Genomic DNA, 20,545 nt, shown 5'->3' with positions numbered 1-20,545 from the left:
GGGCTTACAAGAGAAAAATAAATCTAAAAGAACCTAGTAGATTCGGTTTAAATATAGAGTAGATTCCATACCTTTAGACCAGCTATAAAACTATGTTAAATTCTTGAAAAGAAGATATTTAAGTCATTCAACAACAAAATTTTACTTGGGGCAGGAAGAGAAAGTATATTAGTAAGAGATGAGAATGGAGATAAGCAAGCGTCCGGTCATTAAGTGCCTTGAAGGAATGTGGACTTTATCCTAATGCAACAGGAAGCTACTAAGAGGATTCGTTTTTAAGTCAAAAAATAACAGGATTATATTTATAGTTTAGAAATCTCATACTGACCACATAGTAGAGAAATGATTAATGAGAAACAATACTGGAAAATGGCTTTTAAATTAGTATTTATCAAGTACTACTGATCCAGTAGTACTTCTGGTGGTGTGGCGGTAAGTCATTATCACCATCAGCATCACAGCAGCTAGCATCAAAGAATACGTACGAAGCACTGGGCTAAATACACACATCATCACATTTAATCCTTACAACCCTATAAACTGGGAATCATGCTCATTTTAAAGATTAAAAAACTAACACGGTTTTCTGATGATTCACCCAAAGTCACACATCTAAGAAATGGTGCAGACAGGATTTGACCCTATGTATTCTGACTAAGCAAGGGATTAAAGAAATGGCTGGAGGTTTAATGAGAATAGATGAGGTTTGTATTAAGAGGCCTAGAGAGAAATCACTATGGAAACAGCCCAAGAGTAGGGAAAGCCCAGCTGAAGTTGGTGATCATGAAATTATGATATCAAAAAAAAAAAAAAAATTATGATGATATCAATCTTATTAGACTCTCAGTAGTCCATATGCAACCACAGAGAAGACACATAATTAGCTTAACACAAAGCTGGATTTTCACCAGCTCAGGGGAAAGTTAGAAAACATGGCAAAGGGAGCTAAAGATACCAACATGAAACTGTGGACCGAGTTGGGTGAGGAAAAAAAATAAATTTGAAAAATGGAGAAAGTGAAGGACTCTGAGACTTAAAGGTTTTGTGAAGTCAAAGAATTGGTCTTCCAAGTAGTTATGAAAGAGATCTAGAAAGGTGTGAAGTTCTATTTAGAGAGTAGAACTAGTTATTTCAGAGATGAAACTATTCCTTATGGCAAGACCCCATGATACAGCTATTAAGTAGGAAGCAGATACAAAATAAAGACGGTCTCCAGAAATTAAATCAAGGAACTGGGAAGTCAGAGCATACAGCACAAAGAAAAAAGGACCTACTCAAAGGGCTTACATATATAACTGATTTCAAGCACTCATATTTTAGAGGGAATATCAAATAAAATTGGCAATAATTTTACATATTAAATCAGAACACAAAAAATTCTATAATAATATAATTTCAAAATAAGATCTAAGTATTTTTTTTAACAATGAGCTATAAATGCTCCTGGTAGATACAAAAGTAAGATACATAAAAATTACATTTAGAATTTAATATCTTACTCTTCCAAGGATATCCACAGGTAACTTAGAGTTGAGCAACACTGGTTTCACTTTATCACCAGAGAGAAATCCATTCACTGGGCTTAAACTATCAAAAATTGCATCATATTTGGCCTTATCTTCAGACTATAATGTAAAAAAGATCACAAGTTAATACTGGTGGTAAGCACTTAACTGCAGTTATAAAAATCAAATCCTCAAAGAACAGGCAACATATTCTTAAAAATTATTTAAAAACACTTTTTGCTTTCATCAAAAAATATTATTATAAATAACAATTTAAAAGTTACTCAAGAGTCCAGTATCCCTTCCATTCCTTTTGTAGCTAGAACACTATGTTTGCTTTTCTGTTAGCTTAATCAAAATATTTTAGTGATAGGAAGGGCTTTGAGAGGAGCATCTAGTCCAACCCTCACTTAAATCCATAGCAAGGAAATAACTTTTGAGAGAACACACAGCTAGTTAGTGACATTCTATGACTTTCTCAACATGGTATTAGTTACACTTCAAACTCAGATTTTAAAAAGAAAATAACCACCATAGGAATAAACATCAAGTTTCCCCCATTTTTCCCAAAGCAAGATTTCCTTTTCTTATTGATAACAGGACATTCCCTAGAATCCTGGGAAGTTATCTGTATAACATAAAAAACTACTGTTTGTGGAGCACCTGGGTAGCTCCATCAGTTGAGAGTCAGACTCTTGATTTCTGCTCAGGTCATCATCTCAGGGTTATGAGATCGAGCCCCATGTTGAGCCCCAAGTTGGACTCCGCACTCACAGGGGAGTCTGCTTGAGATGCTCTCATTCTGCCCCTCCCCCCTCTTGCATGTGTGCTCTCTCTCTAAAATAAATAAATAAATCTTTAAAAAAAAAAAAAACCCTATCATTTGTGATTTACCCAAAGCCAGATCCCTATACTTTTTAGAATTAGTTAAAAATACACAAGCATAGACCTACAAACCAAATGACTTTCTGACAAAACTATCCATATTTATTAAAGGTCATCTGATCTGCTATATTCTAGTATTATTTAAAAATTACAATTTAAAAAATCTGGTAAGATAGCTATAACTAGTGTGATGTCTCCAAATAGATAAAATGATCCACTTCAGAAAAAGATTTAATACAAAATTGTTAGTTTTAGAGCCATAAGGAGAATTATCTGGTTAACCATAATTTTCTAACAGGAAATAATACCAGTGGGGTAAACTACTTATTCATAAAATAGGATTATGACATCACCATTTTTAGTTTATACTGTAACAGAAATGAAATTAAGCCATATTGTCACAAAATGATAGAACAGTAACATCTCTCAAAAGATTTCTAGTACTAGTATTTCTCCTACAGTAAAAATGAAAATCTCATGCAGATTACAATAGATTTTGGAAATAGGGGAAAAGGATTATGTGGGTAGGAAGCAAAGCAGTGGTAAGGAAAAAGCAGTTACAAAGTTTACTTACTTTTACAGCCCATGGGAGCTCAGCTACAGAAGTTCCACTGATTAGCAAAGGACTACTGGTATCATGCTAGAAAGGAAAATAGAGCACATGAAGAGTTGAAAACTTCACATCAATAAACAACAAAGAAAAAGTGGTCCTTGGATTTAAATACATTCATACAAAATTTGGAACGCAAAGCACACAGGACACTATTTTAACATTGACTCTATTAGACTTTCATCTAAATACAAATGAAACAAAAACAAAGTTATCTGAGTTAGCTGCATAAATGATATTAGAGCACTAACTGAAACATTTAAGTGTTATAGAAGAAATCTTATTACAACTGATATCAAGATAAAGATATCTCAATGTAACAAAAATATTTATGGCCCTGTTAACTGATGACTTTTTCCCAACACTATTTAAGGAAAGCAAACTGGGACAAGAACCCAACTTAAGATTTCTTAAGTTACAAGTACATGAACCTATTAACAGCATGCCCAAGTTGTTATATTTATCTGCTTGTAGAGACAGATGGATATATTGAAACATTTTTATAATAATATAGTTAGGCAACAAATCCCTAAATTAACCCTCTGATTCCATGCCTAAACCTACAAATGCAGAAATTCTCAAAACTGAAGTTGAATTCATAATATTCAGACCAAATACTTTTAAAATACTGAATTTAAAAACAACTAGGAGTCATAGCGCCTGGGTGGCTCAGTCTGTTAAGTGTCTGCCTTCCGCTTAGGTCATGATCTCAGGGTCCTGGGATCGAGCCCTGTGTCAGGCTTCCTGCTCAGCAGGGAATATGCTTCTCCCTCTCCTTCTAACCCTAACCCCCCCCCACTCATGCTCTCTCTAATAAATAAATAAAATCTAAAACAAACAAACCAAAAAAAAGTAAGAGCCATGAAACTTCTGAAAAGGGGGATAGGGTAGGGAGGACTAGCCCTATCAGATGTAAAAACAAATTACCAAATATGATAATTAAAACAATATGAGATGAGCATATGGATAAACAGATCAAAAAGAACAGAAAAATCCAAAAAGAAACCAAAATACATGACTGAGGTGGCATTTCAAATCAGTAAGGAAAAAACTGGTTATTTAATAAACTGTATTAGATCTAAAGTAGCCATCTTGAAAAAAACATAAATTTGAATCCATACTCATACTTGATATCAAGACTAACATAAATGTGAAAAAAGAAACCATAAAAAAATTAAATCCTTTTAACTCATTTACATAAAGAACAATGACCTCCTTATGGAAAAAAAACATCAAAATGTCAAAAGACAAATGACAAACTGGAGAAAAAAAAATATGTGTGTTGTGTGTGTGTGTGTGTATGAGTGTAGCCTCTAGAATTCATTTTAAAAAAAAGACCAATAACCTAAAAAAAATGGGCAAAAGCTTTAAACAGACATTTCACATAAAGGTAATGTAAATGGCCCATAAGCATGAGAAAAACTACTCAAACTCACTCTATAAAACCAAATGGGCAAATTAAAACTACCCTTTTTTTTTTTTTTTTTAATTTTTTTTTTTTTTAAGATTTTTTTTTTATTTATTTGCGAGAGAGACAGTGAGGGACAGAGAGCATGAGAGGGAGGAGGGTCAGAGGGAGAAGCAGACTCCCCGCCGAGCAGGGAGCCCGATGTGGGACTCGATCCCGGGACTCCAGGATCACGACCCGAGCCGAAGGCAGTCGCCCAACCAACTGAGCCACCCAGGCGCCCTAAAACTACCCTTAACATTCCATTTGTCACCTCTCAAATTGACAAGGATCAAAAAGTTTAACAACAGTATGTTAGCAAAAGTGCACTCAACCAGTTGATGGCGGGATTGTGAATGAGTACAACCATTATGGAAGACAAGTTTATGTTATATATGAAAATTGCACAAATGAGCAAACTTCTGAAAGAGCAATTCCACTTCTGAGAATATGCACATATATTTCTGCACATACAAAATGACATATACCCAAGTTCATTTTTCATTGCAGCATTTTTTTTAATAATAAAAGATTAGAAACAAGCTAAAAACCTATCAATAGGAAGTTAAATTATGGTAAAGGGGAGGTGTGGGGGGATAGGTTAAACAGGTAATGGGGATTAAGGAGGGCACTTGCTGTGATGAGCACTGGGTGTTGTATGGAAGTGTTGAATCACTATATTATACACCTGAAACTAGTGTTACACTGTATGTTAATTAACTGAATTTAAATAAAAACTTTAAAAATTTTATGTAAATAGAAGCAAGGAAATACTATACAGCTATAAAAAAGAATAAAGATGCTTTTATGTAAAGATCTCTAAAACATTATTTGAAAAGGTATAGAATTCTGTTTATTAATTGTACACTACTATCAATGTAAAATGAGGAAGTGGGTATTTATATTTCTTTATATACACATATAATAAGTCTAGAAGGATATATAAGAAACTAATAACAGCAGTAGCCATTAAGAAAGAAAATCAGGTAGCTGGGTGATAGGGGTCAGAGGAATTTTTTTAATATGGCAATTTTAATTTTTAAATCATGTAGTATCATTTTTTAAATTAAATACAATTTAAATTTAAGATCATTTCTTACAAATCTTGGTGGAGGGACGGCCAGGTTTAAGCTACTCAGTGAAACCTCCAATCCATTCTGGGCACATGCCACAAGACGCAAAGCAACAAAGAATTCCTGAGAAAGAGAAGCATGAAATTAAGTGCATTATCTATCCATCCATCCATCCATCCATCCACACACTTGCAATCTGAAAATATAAAACAATTCATAATTATTCCAAGATCTTTATATAGCAACAAATAAAACAGCACATTTGCCTGAAAACACTTGCTTTAAAATTAAGAAGACATCTATGTACAAAAATGTTCCTAACATTATAAATAGCAAAATGTATTAATATAATGGGAAAATACTTAAATAAACTGTGATACATACAGATAGTGGAAATTATACAAAATTAATACATGCTTCAAAAATATTTAATGATGTTAAAAATTGTTCTTATCATTTAATTGAGGAAAAAGAGTCTGGAAAATGCCTAGAAGAAAATAACAACTGAATGTTATCAAAAGTCATCTCTGGATTTAAGATGACAATTCTGAAACAGGGCCAATCATTGAAGTGACTCAACCACTGCTATTCCAGGAAAGCTACAGAGAATACAGAGCTACTGTGCAGCATCTAAAACAATTACATAACTGCCTGACTTAAAATACTTGAAAATCTCTCCCAAAGGTCCTTGGATTTCTGGCACTTGAAACCTCAGTCTAAAATTTAATAAATGCAGAGATGCTGAAGCAACTGGTTTTCAGCTGTTCTGAGTTAAAGTCAGGTCTGGGAAAAGACATAACAAATGCTTTTACTCCAGTTATAATCACTTAGAACTTAGTACTTAGTTGCTGATGCAATCAACCCATCACCACTTTTCTCAAACTTCCTATTCTCATCTATACCCTTCTTACCCAATTCCTAACCTGTTCTTAGAACCTTGCAGGTTTGTCTGCTTTATACAATACCTTGCCTTCACTCACAAATTTCTTGAAAAGATGGTATTTCAAGATCTCCCCTTCCCTTTTCATTCACTCCACAAGCTTTTATACAATCTGACTTCAACTCCCACCATTAGCTAGAGAAACCAATGCCTATGTCACAAATAACCTCTTAGCTACCAAATACAATAGCCTCAAAAAACAAAACAAAACACAAAAAAACCCACCTCATCCTACTTATTCTTTTGGAAGTCTGGACAGTATGATAACTCCCAGAAACTCTTCTACCAACATAGCTTCATAAACTCTTCTACCTTTCCTCTGACCTTTCAAGTCTCTTCTCTTGGAGTCAATGCTTCCTCCAACCTTTAAATGCTGGTATTCTGGGGGTGCCTGGGTGGCTCAGTTGGTTAAGCATCTGCCCTCAGCTCAGGTCATGATCCCAGGGTCCTGGGACTGAGCCCTGCCTCAGGCTCCCTGCTCAGCAGGGACTCTGCTTCTCCCTCTCTCTCTGCCCCTCCCCCTTCATGTGCTTGCTCTCTCTCTCTCTCTCAAATAATTAAACTCTTTTAATAAATAAACAAATAAATGCTGGTATTCTAAGTACTCCAACATCAACCCTCTTTCCTTTCTCATTGATGAGAGATTCAATTACTCTTAGGTAATCAGGTCCACCCCCATAGTATAGATGGGCTCTGAAGTGAAATAGTCCTGCATTAAATTCTAGTTCTGCTACTTAAAGTTGTGAGGCCATGGGCAAGTTAAATAAAATTTTTCTGCAAAATTTTTCTAATACCTACCTTGCCATGTATTATGAGGAACAAAATAAAAACCATACTATAGAAAGAAAACACCTACTGTCATTTTTGGCACACAGAAACTCAATAAATATTGGTTTCTTTCCTTTCTTTGATGTTAATTCAAAAATCTATTTCTCCAATGCAAATATCAAAGTTTAACTGCAGGGGCGCCTGGGTGGCTCAGTCATTAAGCGTCTGCCTTCAGCTCAGGTCATGATCCCAGGGTCCTGGGATCGAGCCCCGCATCGGGCTCCCTGCTTAGCGGGAAGCCTGCTTCTCCCTCTCCCACTCCCCCTGCTTGTGTTCCCTCTTTTGCTGTCTCTCTCTCTGTCAAAAAATAAATAAAATCTTAGAAAAAAAAAAAAGTTTAACTGCAGACCCACAAATCCAGCCACCTGGATTTAACAAAGACAATTCAAACTCAACATCCAACGTCTAGGAATATCAGTGAGGAATTTATTATACTACAAACTCATGAAGACAGAGACTACATCTGTCATGTACACCTCTGCACTTCCAAAGCCTGACTCAAAATAGGTACTCAAATACTTGCTGACTGGGCGCACAGTACCCTGGCTGCCCATATGAAGTTAGTCTTCCTATGTCTCCAATGGACCAACTGGCCCTCTTGCTCAGGGGCTCCAATGGGGACTACAATCTAACCCTGGAATCTTAATTAAGGGACTGGATATTCTGACCCTCTCATCTAAATTTCCCATCCCTTTTCTGAGTATGATGCTGCTTCAGCTATCCCATATGGGGGAATTAACTTTGAGTAGCAGTGCTCAGCCAATGTATCAGCATGCAACAAGTTTGGAATTCAGTCCTATGGAACTCTGAAATTCATCCCCAACAAGCTGAATTTCAAAGTACACTGATGGTATCCAATACCCATAATCGCTTTCATGTATTTCTAGTCTAGGGTTTACTTATGGCCTGTAAACCATTTTTTGGTTTATATGCCAAAAGTAAGACCTAGACCAGAATACTCACAAGTAAGTATACTGTACAAGAAACTGAATGTTGAAATCCTAACCTCCAAAGGTAATGGTATTAGGAGGTAGGGCCTTTGAGAAGTGCTTAAGGCATCAGGGTGGGGCCCTCATGAATGGGATTAGTGCTTTAAAAAAGAGGATCCAGAAAGATCCCTAGCCCCTTCTGCCTTATAAGGATACAAGAAGTCGGCGACCAAGAAGACAGGTTGGCAGCCTGACCTTGTACTTCCAGCCTCCAGAACTGTGAGCAATAAATTTCTGCTATTTATAAGCCATCCAGTCTGTTAGAGAAGCCCCAACAGACTAAGACATTCCAGGAGAACAATGTCACCAAATGAACACTAACCTTTGGGAATCAGTTACTTTAATGTCTACTGAATTGGAAATATTTTCCAATATATTGTAGTAACACTTGCCTTTGCAAAACCCTAATGTTGGTAAAAAACCAACTCCTAGTTTAAAATTAGAAAAAAATTCTGGTTATTTTTTATTCTGAAGCACTCAAAAAATTTTTCATATGTATCTCTGAATCTTACTTGTTTGTTCAGGATTCCTTTGCCATTTGTGTCAGCTAAATCCCAAATCTGAAATTCAGGAAAAAAAGAAAAAGTCAATCTATATTTTAAACAAAAATCATCTTAAAGATAAATTAAATCCCTGTAATTTACAACTTCATTCTCTTTGGTCCTCAGATTTAAGAATCATAGAATTGAAAGTGGAAAGAAACCTTAAAGGTTATTTAGTGCAATCCTACACAAAGAAACTAAGGCCCAGTGGAGATACTTACTCAAGAACATTCAAGGCATCAAGTAAAGAAGTGACACCCAGGTTCTAACTTCCAAGTCCAATGCCTTTTTCATTAACCCAGGTTCTAACTCCAAATCCAATGCTCTTTCTACTAGAACCTACTACCTTGATTTTAGATTCATGTTAAGATGATATTCTTCCTTATGGGCAAGCTGAAATAGTTCATGTTTATTTGTGAATAATTAAATTATTAATTTATAATAACTATTATCAATATCATGTATAAGGATTCACAAGGAGATTTAGCCAGGAGAGGGACTTTCCACTTTTTTGTGCTCTTTTCTAAGCCTCTCATCCCCAACTCTATTCACCGCAAATTAAACACAGTTAGAGACAGTTATAATAGAGGAAGCAGAGACAGAGCCAACTCTCTGAGTGGGTGGCAAGGTTCCCAGCCTGCACTGTTTCTCCCCACAATACCCAAATGTACTATTACTTCCTCATTTCATCCCACTAAAAAGTAATTGGTTTTCTAAAAATCTGAAAAAACACCTTACTTTTCAAAAGGGTAAATCACTGCACCACAAATTTCCTCCATTGCATTACTGTAACTGCTTCAATGATTCAATTCTTACTTCTAAGTTTCTTGATGGTATCTTTCTAAATTTGCATCCAATTTATGTATACTACTAAATAAATATTCATTAATACGGGCACCTGGGTGGCTCAGTCGTTAAGCGTCTGCCTTCAGCTCAGGTCATGATCCCGGGGTCCTGGGATCAAGCCCCGAGTCAGGCTCCCTGCTCCTTGGGGAACCTGCTTCTCCCTCTGCCTCTTTCTCTCTCATGAATAAATAAAATCTTTTAAAAAAATAAAAATAAAAAATAAAATGAACAAATACTACCTTCCCAAGTATCAAGTCTGGAAGCCCTGATCTTTTCAGGAAAACAGCAGCATCAGAAGCCAATACCCGTCCAGTATTGCCTGTATCAACCTGAAAAGATACAAACCATAAGTTGACGACAACCACAAAGACAAAATTATCATCATTTTACCTGCCTTCCTCCCTGTGACTTGGGAACTGGCTTTTTCAAAAAGGGAACAGGAATCCTTTGACTAACAAAGGCAAGAAATATATGGAGAACCACATGTGTAGAATACCATCTCAATAGCACTGGCAATTTACAAAGTTTTTTATCACGTCCAATACACAAATGGAAAAACTGAAGCTCAGAGGAAGTACAGCAAAATTAGTGGAGTCACAACGTTAACGTATATCTTCTGACTCTAAGTCTTCTATAGGTACGATTTAAATTTTTTTTTTAAAGATTTTATTTATTTATTTGACAGAGAGAGACACAGTGAGAGAGGGAACACAAGCGGGGGAGTGGGAGAGGGAGAAGCAGGCTTCCCGCAGAGCGGGGAGCCCGATGCAGGGCTTGATCCCAGGACCCTGGGATCATGACCTGAGCCGAAGGCAGACGCTTAACGACTGAGCCACCCAGGCACCCGGTACCCTTTAAATTCTAATAAATTCAGGGCACCTGGGTGGCTCAGTCAGTTAAGCGTCTGCCTTCGGCTCAGGTCATGATCCCAAGGTCCTGGGGTCAAGCCCCACGACGGACTCTGTGCTCAGCAGGGAGTCTGCTTCTCCCTCTCCCTCTGTCCCTCCTCCTGCTCATGCTCTCTCTCTCGCTCTCTCTCAAATAAATTTATAAATAAATAAATAAATTCTAATAAACTTAATAGTAATAGGAGGAAAAGGGTAGCATTTTCTGGAGAAGTCTTTTGACAAATGGGAATAGCTGTATATGTTATCTGTTTTTTTCAAACATCTTTAAATCATTAACTTCTCCTTTTATACTTATTCTTAGAAACTGCAACACTTAAAAAAAAAATCAAAGCAGTATCAGCTCTAAAACCAGCAGTGATTCCAATAAACTTAAGGAAACATTTTAAAAATTCTTAAGTTCCTAAAGCACATTAACAGAAACACATCATTTTAATTGATAGGGATTTTCCTTTAAAACAGAAAAACAGCTCAAAAAAAATTATTTTCACTTCTGTAAAAATTTCCTAAAGTAAAATTGTTTGTAAAAATGAAAAGTAAATTTTAAAAATGTCATGGGAAAAGTAACATGATTCAAGGATATTTGTGAGCTAGCTGTTTTTCCAGTTTAGTTAAAAGATTGTTTGTTGTAAACATACACAAAGCATTTCAGACAGGCCAATCCCAGCAAAGATGCAAAAGAGAAATCCTTTCTTTCAAGTGCTGGAACACGGGATAAATCAGACACTCAGCAAAAAAGAAAAAATTGCCCAATCCAAATTTGGGGTAACAAGGAAGTACAAAAAGGGTTGAGAAACCTGCCTCTAAAAATCTGCAGAACTCCTTCTTCTTTGCCTACTCCCTGACTGGGCGGTTGGGGTGGGGGGACATTATCCCTAGCATGACCTAAACAGAAAGACCATCAAGGGGAACACTGATCAAACGCTCATGAAATATTTATGTATCATATTCCAATTTTACTATCTTCCATTCTTTTGGTTACTATCATAAATTAAACACAGCCATTTAGTCTCTGTCATGTACAGGAGTTTCTGTTATACTCTGACACTTGCCCAAAGGCTCACTCTGCCATAAGCTACAGATTAGAATCTGTGTCTTCATCAAAGACAAAGTAAGACGGTTTCAGAGCCTCATGGAAAGAACTATCCCACATAATCTGAATTATTAACCCTTCAAAACATAGACTTTTGTATAAAGACTTCTGAGCTGATATCACTTTAGACAACTCTCAGACTGTACTGGTGAACTAAGTCAGAATACCTGGGACTATGCAGTCTAGAAGTAGTTTTATTTCATGAAAGCAGACTCCTGACCCAAGATTCAGGGGAAGAAGAATTAATTACACAGGACTGAATAAACTGTTGAGGAATATTTAATTATGGTTATTAACTTGGAATACCATTGGTATTATTTTTAATATTCTGTTTTCTAATGGATATGTAGAAAAGCCCTTTCTTTTTTTCTCCTTATGTTATCTTTAACCCTCAGTTTAGTAGGCTCTGCTTTTGTAAACTGAATGAAATAGCTTTCAATGGTATCTGATTTTCACTGACCTTTCAGAACTCAAAAACAAATCTTTCAATGGAACGTCCTTATTTTTATGGCAATATAGTTAACAGGCTAAATAATTTTTTCTTTTTCTCAGGATATAGTTGAATAAATAAACTGCACAAAATAAGGCGCCTGGAAGGCTCAGTCGTGAAGCGTCTGCCTTCGGCTCAGGTCATGATCCCAGGGTCCTGAGATCGAGCCCTGCATCCGGCTCCCCGCTCAGCGGGAAGCCTGCTTCTCCCTCTCCCACTCCCCCTGCTTGTGTTCCCTCTCTCGCTGTCTCTCTCTGTCAAATAAATAAATAAAATCTTAAAAAAAAAATAATAAGGCCTATGCGAGAATAGGTATCTTTTATTTAGAAAGAAAATGCCACTATTAAGGAAAAAGGACTGACTTATGCAGAGACAATGTCTAGAAAGCCCTCCCAAGAAAACTGGCCTGCAACCTGGTTTATAAGGTCCCAGTCTCAGAGATAGTAAAGCAAGGTCACTTAGCAGGCTAGGAACCTTAGCAGATATGGGAAACCTCAAGAAGAGATAAATTCATTTAAATTTATATGTGCTGCAGATGAAATATGGGGGAAAGAATTTCTAAGGTTTGGGTCCTAGTCTCAAGACAGAGGAAAAATAGCAAAGGCTTTAAAAAGTACAATCCAAGATTCTTTAGAAATTTCAGGTAGAAATTAATTCTCCAGGCTCAGAAGTTGTTAAATAGTGACTATATGTCTGTAGATTTGCAAGTCATACCCAAGGAGACTTACAATGGTTCATTAATAAACTTGCTGTAATTATGTAAATAGCCAGGTCAAATTATAGCCTTTTCTGTGATCATGATCACAGGCGAGGAGATTGTTAGGAAAAATGATCCAGTATTTGGAAATGGGCAAATGAGATTGTCTACACCCTCAAGAGATTTGATGTATGCACCCCTGATTGACTTTCTATTGACTAGGCTCTTTTACCCTAGTAGGAGTATAAGTTAAATTATAGAAAACTGATGGCAATGCAATGATTCCTGTCCATACCAATAAATGAATTTTGTCTGGTGGAGAATATAAATCTCTACAACTCATATTCTCATTTTTACGTCTTACTGGTTCTTCCAGTAATTAATTGAGGTAAATAAAATCCTTGACACATGTTCATTTCATATTTGTATGAAAATCATAGTTTTAACTTTGTGAAAATTAAACAAGTCTTTTTTAATAAGATTTTATTTATTTGAGAGAGCGAGCATGCATGCAAGAGAAAGGGCACGAGGGTGGGGAGGGGAACAGGCGGAGGGAGAGGGACAAGCAGACTCCACTCTGAGCATGGAGCCCCACGAGGTAGGGGTAGGGGGAGAGCTCGATCTCACAATCCTGAGATCATGCCCTGAGCCGAAATCAAGAGCCAACCGATTAACCAAGTGAGCCCCCCAGGCGTCCCTAAACTTTAATAAGTCTTAAAAACAACAGAAAAGGGGCGCCTGGGTGGCTCAGTCATTAAGCGTCTGCCTTCAGCTCAGGTCATGATCCCAGTGTCTTGGGATCGAGCCCCACATCGGGCTCCCTGCTCCGCAGGAAGCCTGCTTCTCCCTCTCCAACTCTCCCTGCTTGTATTCCCTCTCTCACGGTCTCTCTCTCTGTCAAATAAATAAATAAAATCTTTAAAAAACAAACAAACAAAAAACCAGAAAAGTCTTTTCTATTTGGCTTAAAATTAATTTGGATATTTATATCTAGATTAATATATCTAATGTTACATGGATTTTATAACATATCTAATGGTATATATAATATGGATAGACAGACATTTAAGCAATTAAGTGTTTGGGCTTAATTATCTCTTTCCTTTATTTTTCTGATAGCTTGTCAAAAGCATTAAGCAGTCAAAGCAGGAGGTTAAAGCACAAGAAATTGAAAACAAGACACATCAAATGTGTTCAGATGGCTGGTGATCTGCAAATATACCATCAAGAGTTGAAAGTATTTTTATATTCAATCTAGGACAACAAAGAAACAAAAATCTTACCTGTCTGTAGTATTTTTCATATACAGGATTCCCACTTGATAACTAAAATAAATAATTAAAAATTAAATGCTATTCAATAATCTGTATTAGTATATTTGCTTTCTTTCAACAGATATTTGAGAAACAAAGATGAGTAAGAGTAAAATATCCTTGATTTTGAAAAGTTTGGTTTAGTTTCAAGGGGGAAAGGAAAGTGAATAAAGGCAGACATATATATTAAGAATCAAGCAGACAAAATAAAACAAGAATTTTAAAATTATTTTTTGTATCAAAACTTCTTTTCCTCATATAAAATTTTACCAAGAAACCCAACATATAACAAATTAGGGGTGAAATGCTTTGGTTAAAGACAGGTGAAAGGCCCAAAGCCTTCAGCATTCATCTTCTACCCAAGTGTCCAAGGTCCCTATGAATACAATTCAAAAACCATTTTGATAAAATAATCAAGTGAATACATAAACTGATATACAAGAAGATTACATTTATATCATCAGACCTGAAACACTTGTAGGCAAGGAGTGCCATTCAATTCATACCATAGTTCAAAGGGTTCCCTGGTCAGCTAATAAACAGGTTTACTATCTAATGTGAAAGGCAGCTTAGGAGTATCAATGTCTGAAGGCTCAAGTTCACCTGGACATGAATGTGTAAGAGTGTTCTGGAACCAGGAAGGGAGTCCAAGAAGGCTTCATGGAAGTGACATCAGTGCAGGAATTTGAAGTATGGAGGGGAAGGGGAGAGGGTGATTCTATATGGAGGTAAGAGCATGCACAAAGCATGCAATCAACAGAAAGCTCAGTTACGTTTGAAAATAATAAGGAGTTCTGAATGGTGATAGGAATTGGAGATAAGATTTTGAAGTTTTGTAGAAGACAACTTAAGAAGGGATTGACATGCCAAAAGGAAAGAAAATGAGAATGGACAAAGGGACAGATTCAAGAGTTATTAACATAGTATTAGGTCTAGGTGATTATTTGTGAAGAGAAAAAAAAGGATGGAAAGTAGAAGGCTACTTAGGAAATAATTTCAATGGGCCCAGTAGAGGATCTGAACATTGGCAATGGCAGAAAAGAAGGGTATGGTCTGAATAAATGTTTGTAAGATAGATTTGACAGGACTTATTAAGTAGATGAGGGGGCAAGAGAGGCTTAGATAGAAATACAAAGATAAACAGGAAAAAAATCTTCAAGCATCAAGGTTGGGCCTATAGCCTTAATGGGTATAAAACTGGATTAAGAAATCAACATTCAGCTTCTCACTCTCCCTCTGCCCCCCCCACTCATACTCTCTGTCAAATAAATAAATAAAATATATATATATATTTTAAGATTTTATTTATTTATTTGACCCAGAGAGAGAGAGAACAAGCAGGGGGAGTGGCAAGCAGAGGGAGAGGGAGAAGCAGGCTCCTGCTGAGCAAGGAGCCCAATGTAGGGCTCCATCCCAGGACCCGGGGATCATGACCTGAGCTGAAGGCAGCTGCTTAACCAACTGAGCCACCCAGGCACCCCTAAATAAATAAAATCTAAAAGGAAGGAAGGAAGGAAGGAAGGAATCAACATTCATTGAGTGCCAACTTTGAGAACACATTATGCTAATAATCCTTGTGAGCCACATAGTATCATTCCAGTTTGCAAATGAAGAAACCTAGTGTGAGCCATAGTATCCTTGTGAGCCACATAGTATCATTCCAGTTTGCAGATGAGGAAACCTAAAGGTTAATTGTATGTGTCAATTTGGCTAGGCTAACCCAGTTTGGTCAAACACCCATCTAGATGTTACTCTAAAGGTTTTTTTTTTTTTTAACTGTCATTAAAATTTCTATCAGTAGACTTTGAGTAATGTGGGTGGGCCTCATTCAATCAGTTGAAGGCCTTAAGAAAAAAGAAGTACCCTGCCTGAGGAAGAAGGACTTTTGCCTCCAGAAAGCCTTTAGATTCAGAAGCAACATCAACTCTTCCCTGGGTCTCCAGCCTGCTGGCCTGCCGTACAGATTTAGGACTTGCCAGCACCCACAATCACATAAGCCAATTCCTTAAAATCAATCACAGTGTATCTGAATGTGTGTGTGTGTCTATCCTGTTGGTCTTGTTTCTCTGAAAAACCCTAACACACCTAACCTCAAAGAGGTTACTTATCCAAGCTGTTAAATGGCGAAGCCCAGAGTTAAATGCAGGTCTATCCCACTCCAAGTTTCATGCTCTTTCACAATACCATGCTGCTTTCCACATGCCCGGGATTGCTCAGGATAGTCTTATTATTAATTTACAATCTGTTGTCCCAGCATACCATTCAGTTTACCATTTGCCTCAGATTTTGCATTTTCTTTTTTTTTTTTAAAGATTTTATTTATTTATTTGACAGAGAGAGACACAGCAAGAGAGGGAACACAAGCAGGGGGAGTGGGAAAGGGAGAAGCAGGCTTCCCACAGAGCGGGGAGCCCGATGCGGGGCTCGATCCCAGGACCCTGGGATCATGACCTGAGCTGAAGGCAGATGCTTAAACGACTGAGCCACCCAGGCGCCCCAGATTTTGCATTTTCTTAAATGAACTATTATTACTAGTCACTATATTAAAATACCTTAAAATAAACAACAATGAATTTAGTACACCTCTACTGTATACATCTAACTTCTGGCCAAGGTATCAACTAGTAGTGTAAGTGCTTTATCCAGTTGAACAAGCCATGAAATCTGAAAGAGGACTAGTGATAATTCCATCTTTCTTTTCCTGATTCTTCACAGATATAATATCACACCGTCTTTTCAACAACAGCATGCAGAAGACTCACTGAAAAGTATCCTCAGACACAAGCAACTTTAGACAGCTAACTCCTTATAACCTTGTGAAGTAGTGGAAGAAGTATTTGACACCGGTACTGGAATGAAATGAAATTACAGAAAGCCTACAATTTTGCAGCATTTAAATTTAGTGGAACATGTAAAATAATCATAAATAGGGACAACTTTTATGACAAGATTTATCTTATAAAAATACTTGTCAAAAAGAGTACCTTAATAGAGGCAAAAAAAAAAAAAAAAAACCCTGTAAAAACACTGGGGCTGACAAATTTATAATTTTCAATAACAAAAAATGAGAATTAAGAATAGTCTCCATTTAGCAAGTTTTTTCCTGAGCTAACCAGGTACATCACAACAAATAGAGTATATTAGCAATTAAAAATATTACTGGTTACAGAGAACAAACTGTATAGGTTAACAACTACAAACCCCAATATGTAACTCTGAAAACTACTTTCATGAAAAAATTTAAACTAGTTAAACTATACTGAAAAATAATTACACTGTTCAGAAAAGTATTAGTGACACAATATTAGAGACAGGTATGGCTAAGAAACTGATAGAAAATATGATACCAAAAATTATTATTCTGTATGTGTTTTTTAATATTGTGATAACCAATATAAAGATTTAATTTTGTTATAATGTAGTACAAATGTTTTAGTAAATTTTTTTTGAAAATCATGTTTGACTAGAACTACTACACTGATCTACCAATGTAATGAAATCATTTTGATGGCCAAAAAAATATATTTCAAAAAACTTCCAAATACAAACAATTATAAGAACATATTAGGAGCAACCCTATGCCAGCAAATTAGATAACCTGGAAGAAATGGATGCATTACTAGAGATGTATCAACTACCAAAACTGAACCAGAAAGAAATAGAAAACCTGAACAGACCTATAACCACTAAGGAAATTGAAGCAGTCATCAAAAATCTCCCAATAAACAAAAGCCCAGGGCCAGATGGCTTCCCAGGGGAATTCTACCAAACATTTAAAGAAGAATTAATACCTATTCTTCTGAAACTGTTCCAAAAAATAGAAATGGAAGGAAAACTTCCAAACTCATTTTACGAGGCCACCATTACCTTGATCCCCAAACCAGACAAAGACCCCATCAAAAAGGAGAATTACAGACCAATATCCTTGATGAACATGGATGCAAAAATTCTCACCAAAATACTAGCCAATAGGATCCAACAGTACATTAAAAAAAAAATCCCACCACGACCAAGTGGGATTTATCCCTGGGCTGCAAGGTTGGTTTCAACATCTGCAAATCAATCAACGTGATACAATACATTAATAAAAGAAAGAACAAGAATCATATGATCCTCTCAATAGATGCAGAAAAAGCATTTGACAAAGTACAGCATCCTTTCTTGATCAAAACTCTTCAGAGTATAGGGATAGAGGGTACATACCTCAATATCATAAAAGCCATCTATGAAAAACCCACAGCAAATATCATTCTCAATGGGGAAAAACTGAGAGCTTTCCCCCTAAGGTCAGGAATGCGGCAGGGATGTCCACTATTACCACTGCTATTCAACATAGTATTAGAAGTCCTAGCCACAGCAATCAGACAACAAAAAGAAATAAAAGGCATCCAAATCGGCAAAGAAGAAGTTAAACTCTCACTCTTGCAGATGATATGATACTTTATGTGGAAAACCCAAAAGACTCCACCCCAAAACTGCTGGAACTCATATAAGAATTCAGTAAAGTGGCAGGATATAAAATCAGTGCACAGAAACCAGTGGCATTCCTATACACGAACAACAAGACAGAAGAAAGAGAAATTAAGGAGTTGATCCCATTTACAATTGCACCCAAAACCGTAACATACCTAGGAATAAAACTAACCAAAGAGGTAAAGGATCTGTACTCAGAAAACTATAGAATACTCATGAAAGAAATTGAGGAAGACACAAAGAAATGGAAAAACGTTCCATGCTCATGGATTGGAAGAACAAATATTGTGAAGATGTCAATGCTACCTAGAGCAATCTACACATTCAATGCAATCCCCATCAAAATACCATCCACTTTTTTCAAAGAAATGGAACAAATAATCCTAAAATCTGTATGGAACCAGAAAAGACCCCGAATAGCCAGAGGAATGTTGAAAAAGAAAAGCAAAGCTGGCGGCATCACAATTCTGGACTTCCAGCTCTATTACAAAGCTGTCATCATCAAGACAGTATGGTACTGGCACAAAAACAGACACATAGATCAATGGAACAGAATAGAGAGCCCAGAAATGGACCCTCAACTCTATGGTCAACTCATCTTCGACAAAGCAGGAAAGAATGTCCAATGGAAAAAAGACAGTCTCTTCAACAAATGGTGTTGGGAAAATTGGACAGCCACATGCAGAAGAATGAAACTGGACCATTTCCTTACACCACACACAAAAATAGACTCAAAATGGTTGAAAGACCTAAATGTGAGACAGGAGTCCATCAAAATCCTAAAGGAGAACACAGGCAGCAACCTCTTCGACCTCAGCCGCAGCAACTTCTTCCTAGAAACATCGCCAAAGGCAAGGGAAGCAAGGGCAAAAATGAACTATTGGGACTTCATCAAGATAAAAAGCTTTTGCACAGCAAAGGAAACAGTCAACAAAACCAAAAGACAACCGACAGAATGGAAGAAGATATTTGCAAATGACATATCAGATAAAGGGCTAGTATCCAAAATCTATAAAGAACTTCTTAACACCTAAACAACAAATGATCCAATCAAGAAATGGGCAGAAAACATGAACAGACATTTTTCCAAAGAAGACATCCAAATGGCCAACAGACACATGAAAAAGTGCTCAACATCGCTCGGCATCAGGGAAATCCAAATCAAAACCTCAATGAGATACCACCTCACACCAGTCAGAATGGCTAAAATTAACAAGTCAGGAAATGACAGATGTCTGTCGGGGATGCGGAGAAAGGGGAACCCTCCTACATTGCTGGTGGGAATGCAAGCTGGTGCAGCCACTCTGGAAAACAGCGTGGAGGTTCCTCAAAACGTTGAAAATAGAGCTACCATATGATCCAGCAATTGCACTACTGGGTATTTACCCCAAAGATACAAATGTAGGAATCTGAAGGGGTACGTGCACCCCGATGTTTATAGCAGCAATGTCCACAATAGCCAAACTGTGGAAAGAGCCAAGATGCCCATCAACAGATGAATGGATAAAGAAGATGTGGTGTATATATACAATGGAATATTATGCAGCCATCAAAAGGAATGAGATCTTGCCATTTGCAACGACGTGGATGGAACTGGAGGGTGTTATGCTGAGTGAAATAAGTCAATCAGAGAAAGACATGTATCATATGACCTCACTGATATGAGGAATTCTTAATCTCAGGAAACAAACTGAGGGTTGCTGGAATGGTGGGGGGTGGGAGGGATGGGGCGGCTGGGTGATAGACATTGGGGAGGGTATGTGCTATGGTGAGTGCTGTGAATTGTGCAAGACTGCTGAATCACAGATCTGTACCTCTGAAACAAATAATACAATATATGTTAAAAAAAAAAAAAGAAGAATTAGAAGATAGCAGGAGGGGAAGAATGAAGGGGGGAAAATCAGGAGGG

At 36.9% G+C, this 20,545-nt stretch overlaps 1 protein-coding gene across 4 annotated transcripts in view; it reads right to left on the bottom strand.

Annotated features, from left to right (window-relative positions):
* The window catches only part of EPS15 (epidermal growth factor receptor pathway substrate 15), a 140,589-nt gene that overhangs the window by 90,857 nt on the left and 29,187 nt on the right, over positions 1-20,545 (bottom strand). For 3 of the 4 annotated variants that reach the window (XM_036108416.2, XM_036108412.2, XM_036108414.2), the window contains exons 2-7: positions 14,134-14,175; positions 9,905-9,994; positions 8,790-8,837; positions 5,548-5,643; positions 2,965-3,030; positions 1,500-1,625 (exon numbers count right to left, since the gene is read on the bottom strand). In XM_036108416.2, the coding sequence (XP_035964309.1) occupies positions 1,500-1,625; positions 2,965-3,030; positions 5,548-5,643; positions 8,790-8,837; positions 9,905-9,994; positions 14,134-14,175 (468 nt within the window). The remainder of the gene's footprint in view (positions 1-1,499; positions 1,626-2,964; positions 3,031-5,547; positions 5,644-8,789; positions 8,838-9,904; positions 9,995-14,133; positions 14,176-20,545) is intronic. The other variant, XM_078073162.1, reaches the window with a different exon arrangement.

The sequence above is a fragment of the Halichoerus grypus genome, chromosome 5 (genome assembly GCF_964656455.1).
Source record: "Halichoerus grypus chromosome 5, mHalGry1.hap1.1, whole genome shotgun sequence".
NCBI lineage: Eukaryota > Metazoa > Chordata > Mammalia > Carnivora > Phocidae > Halichoerus > Halichoerus grypus.
This window is presented reverse-complemented; position numbering and strand designations above follow the sequence as displayed.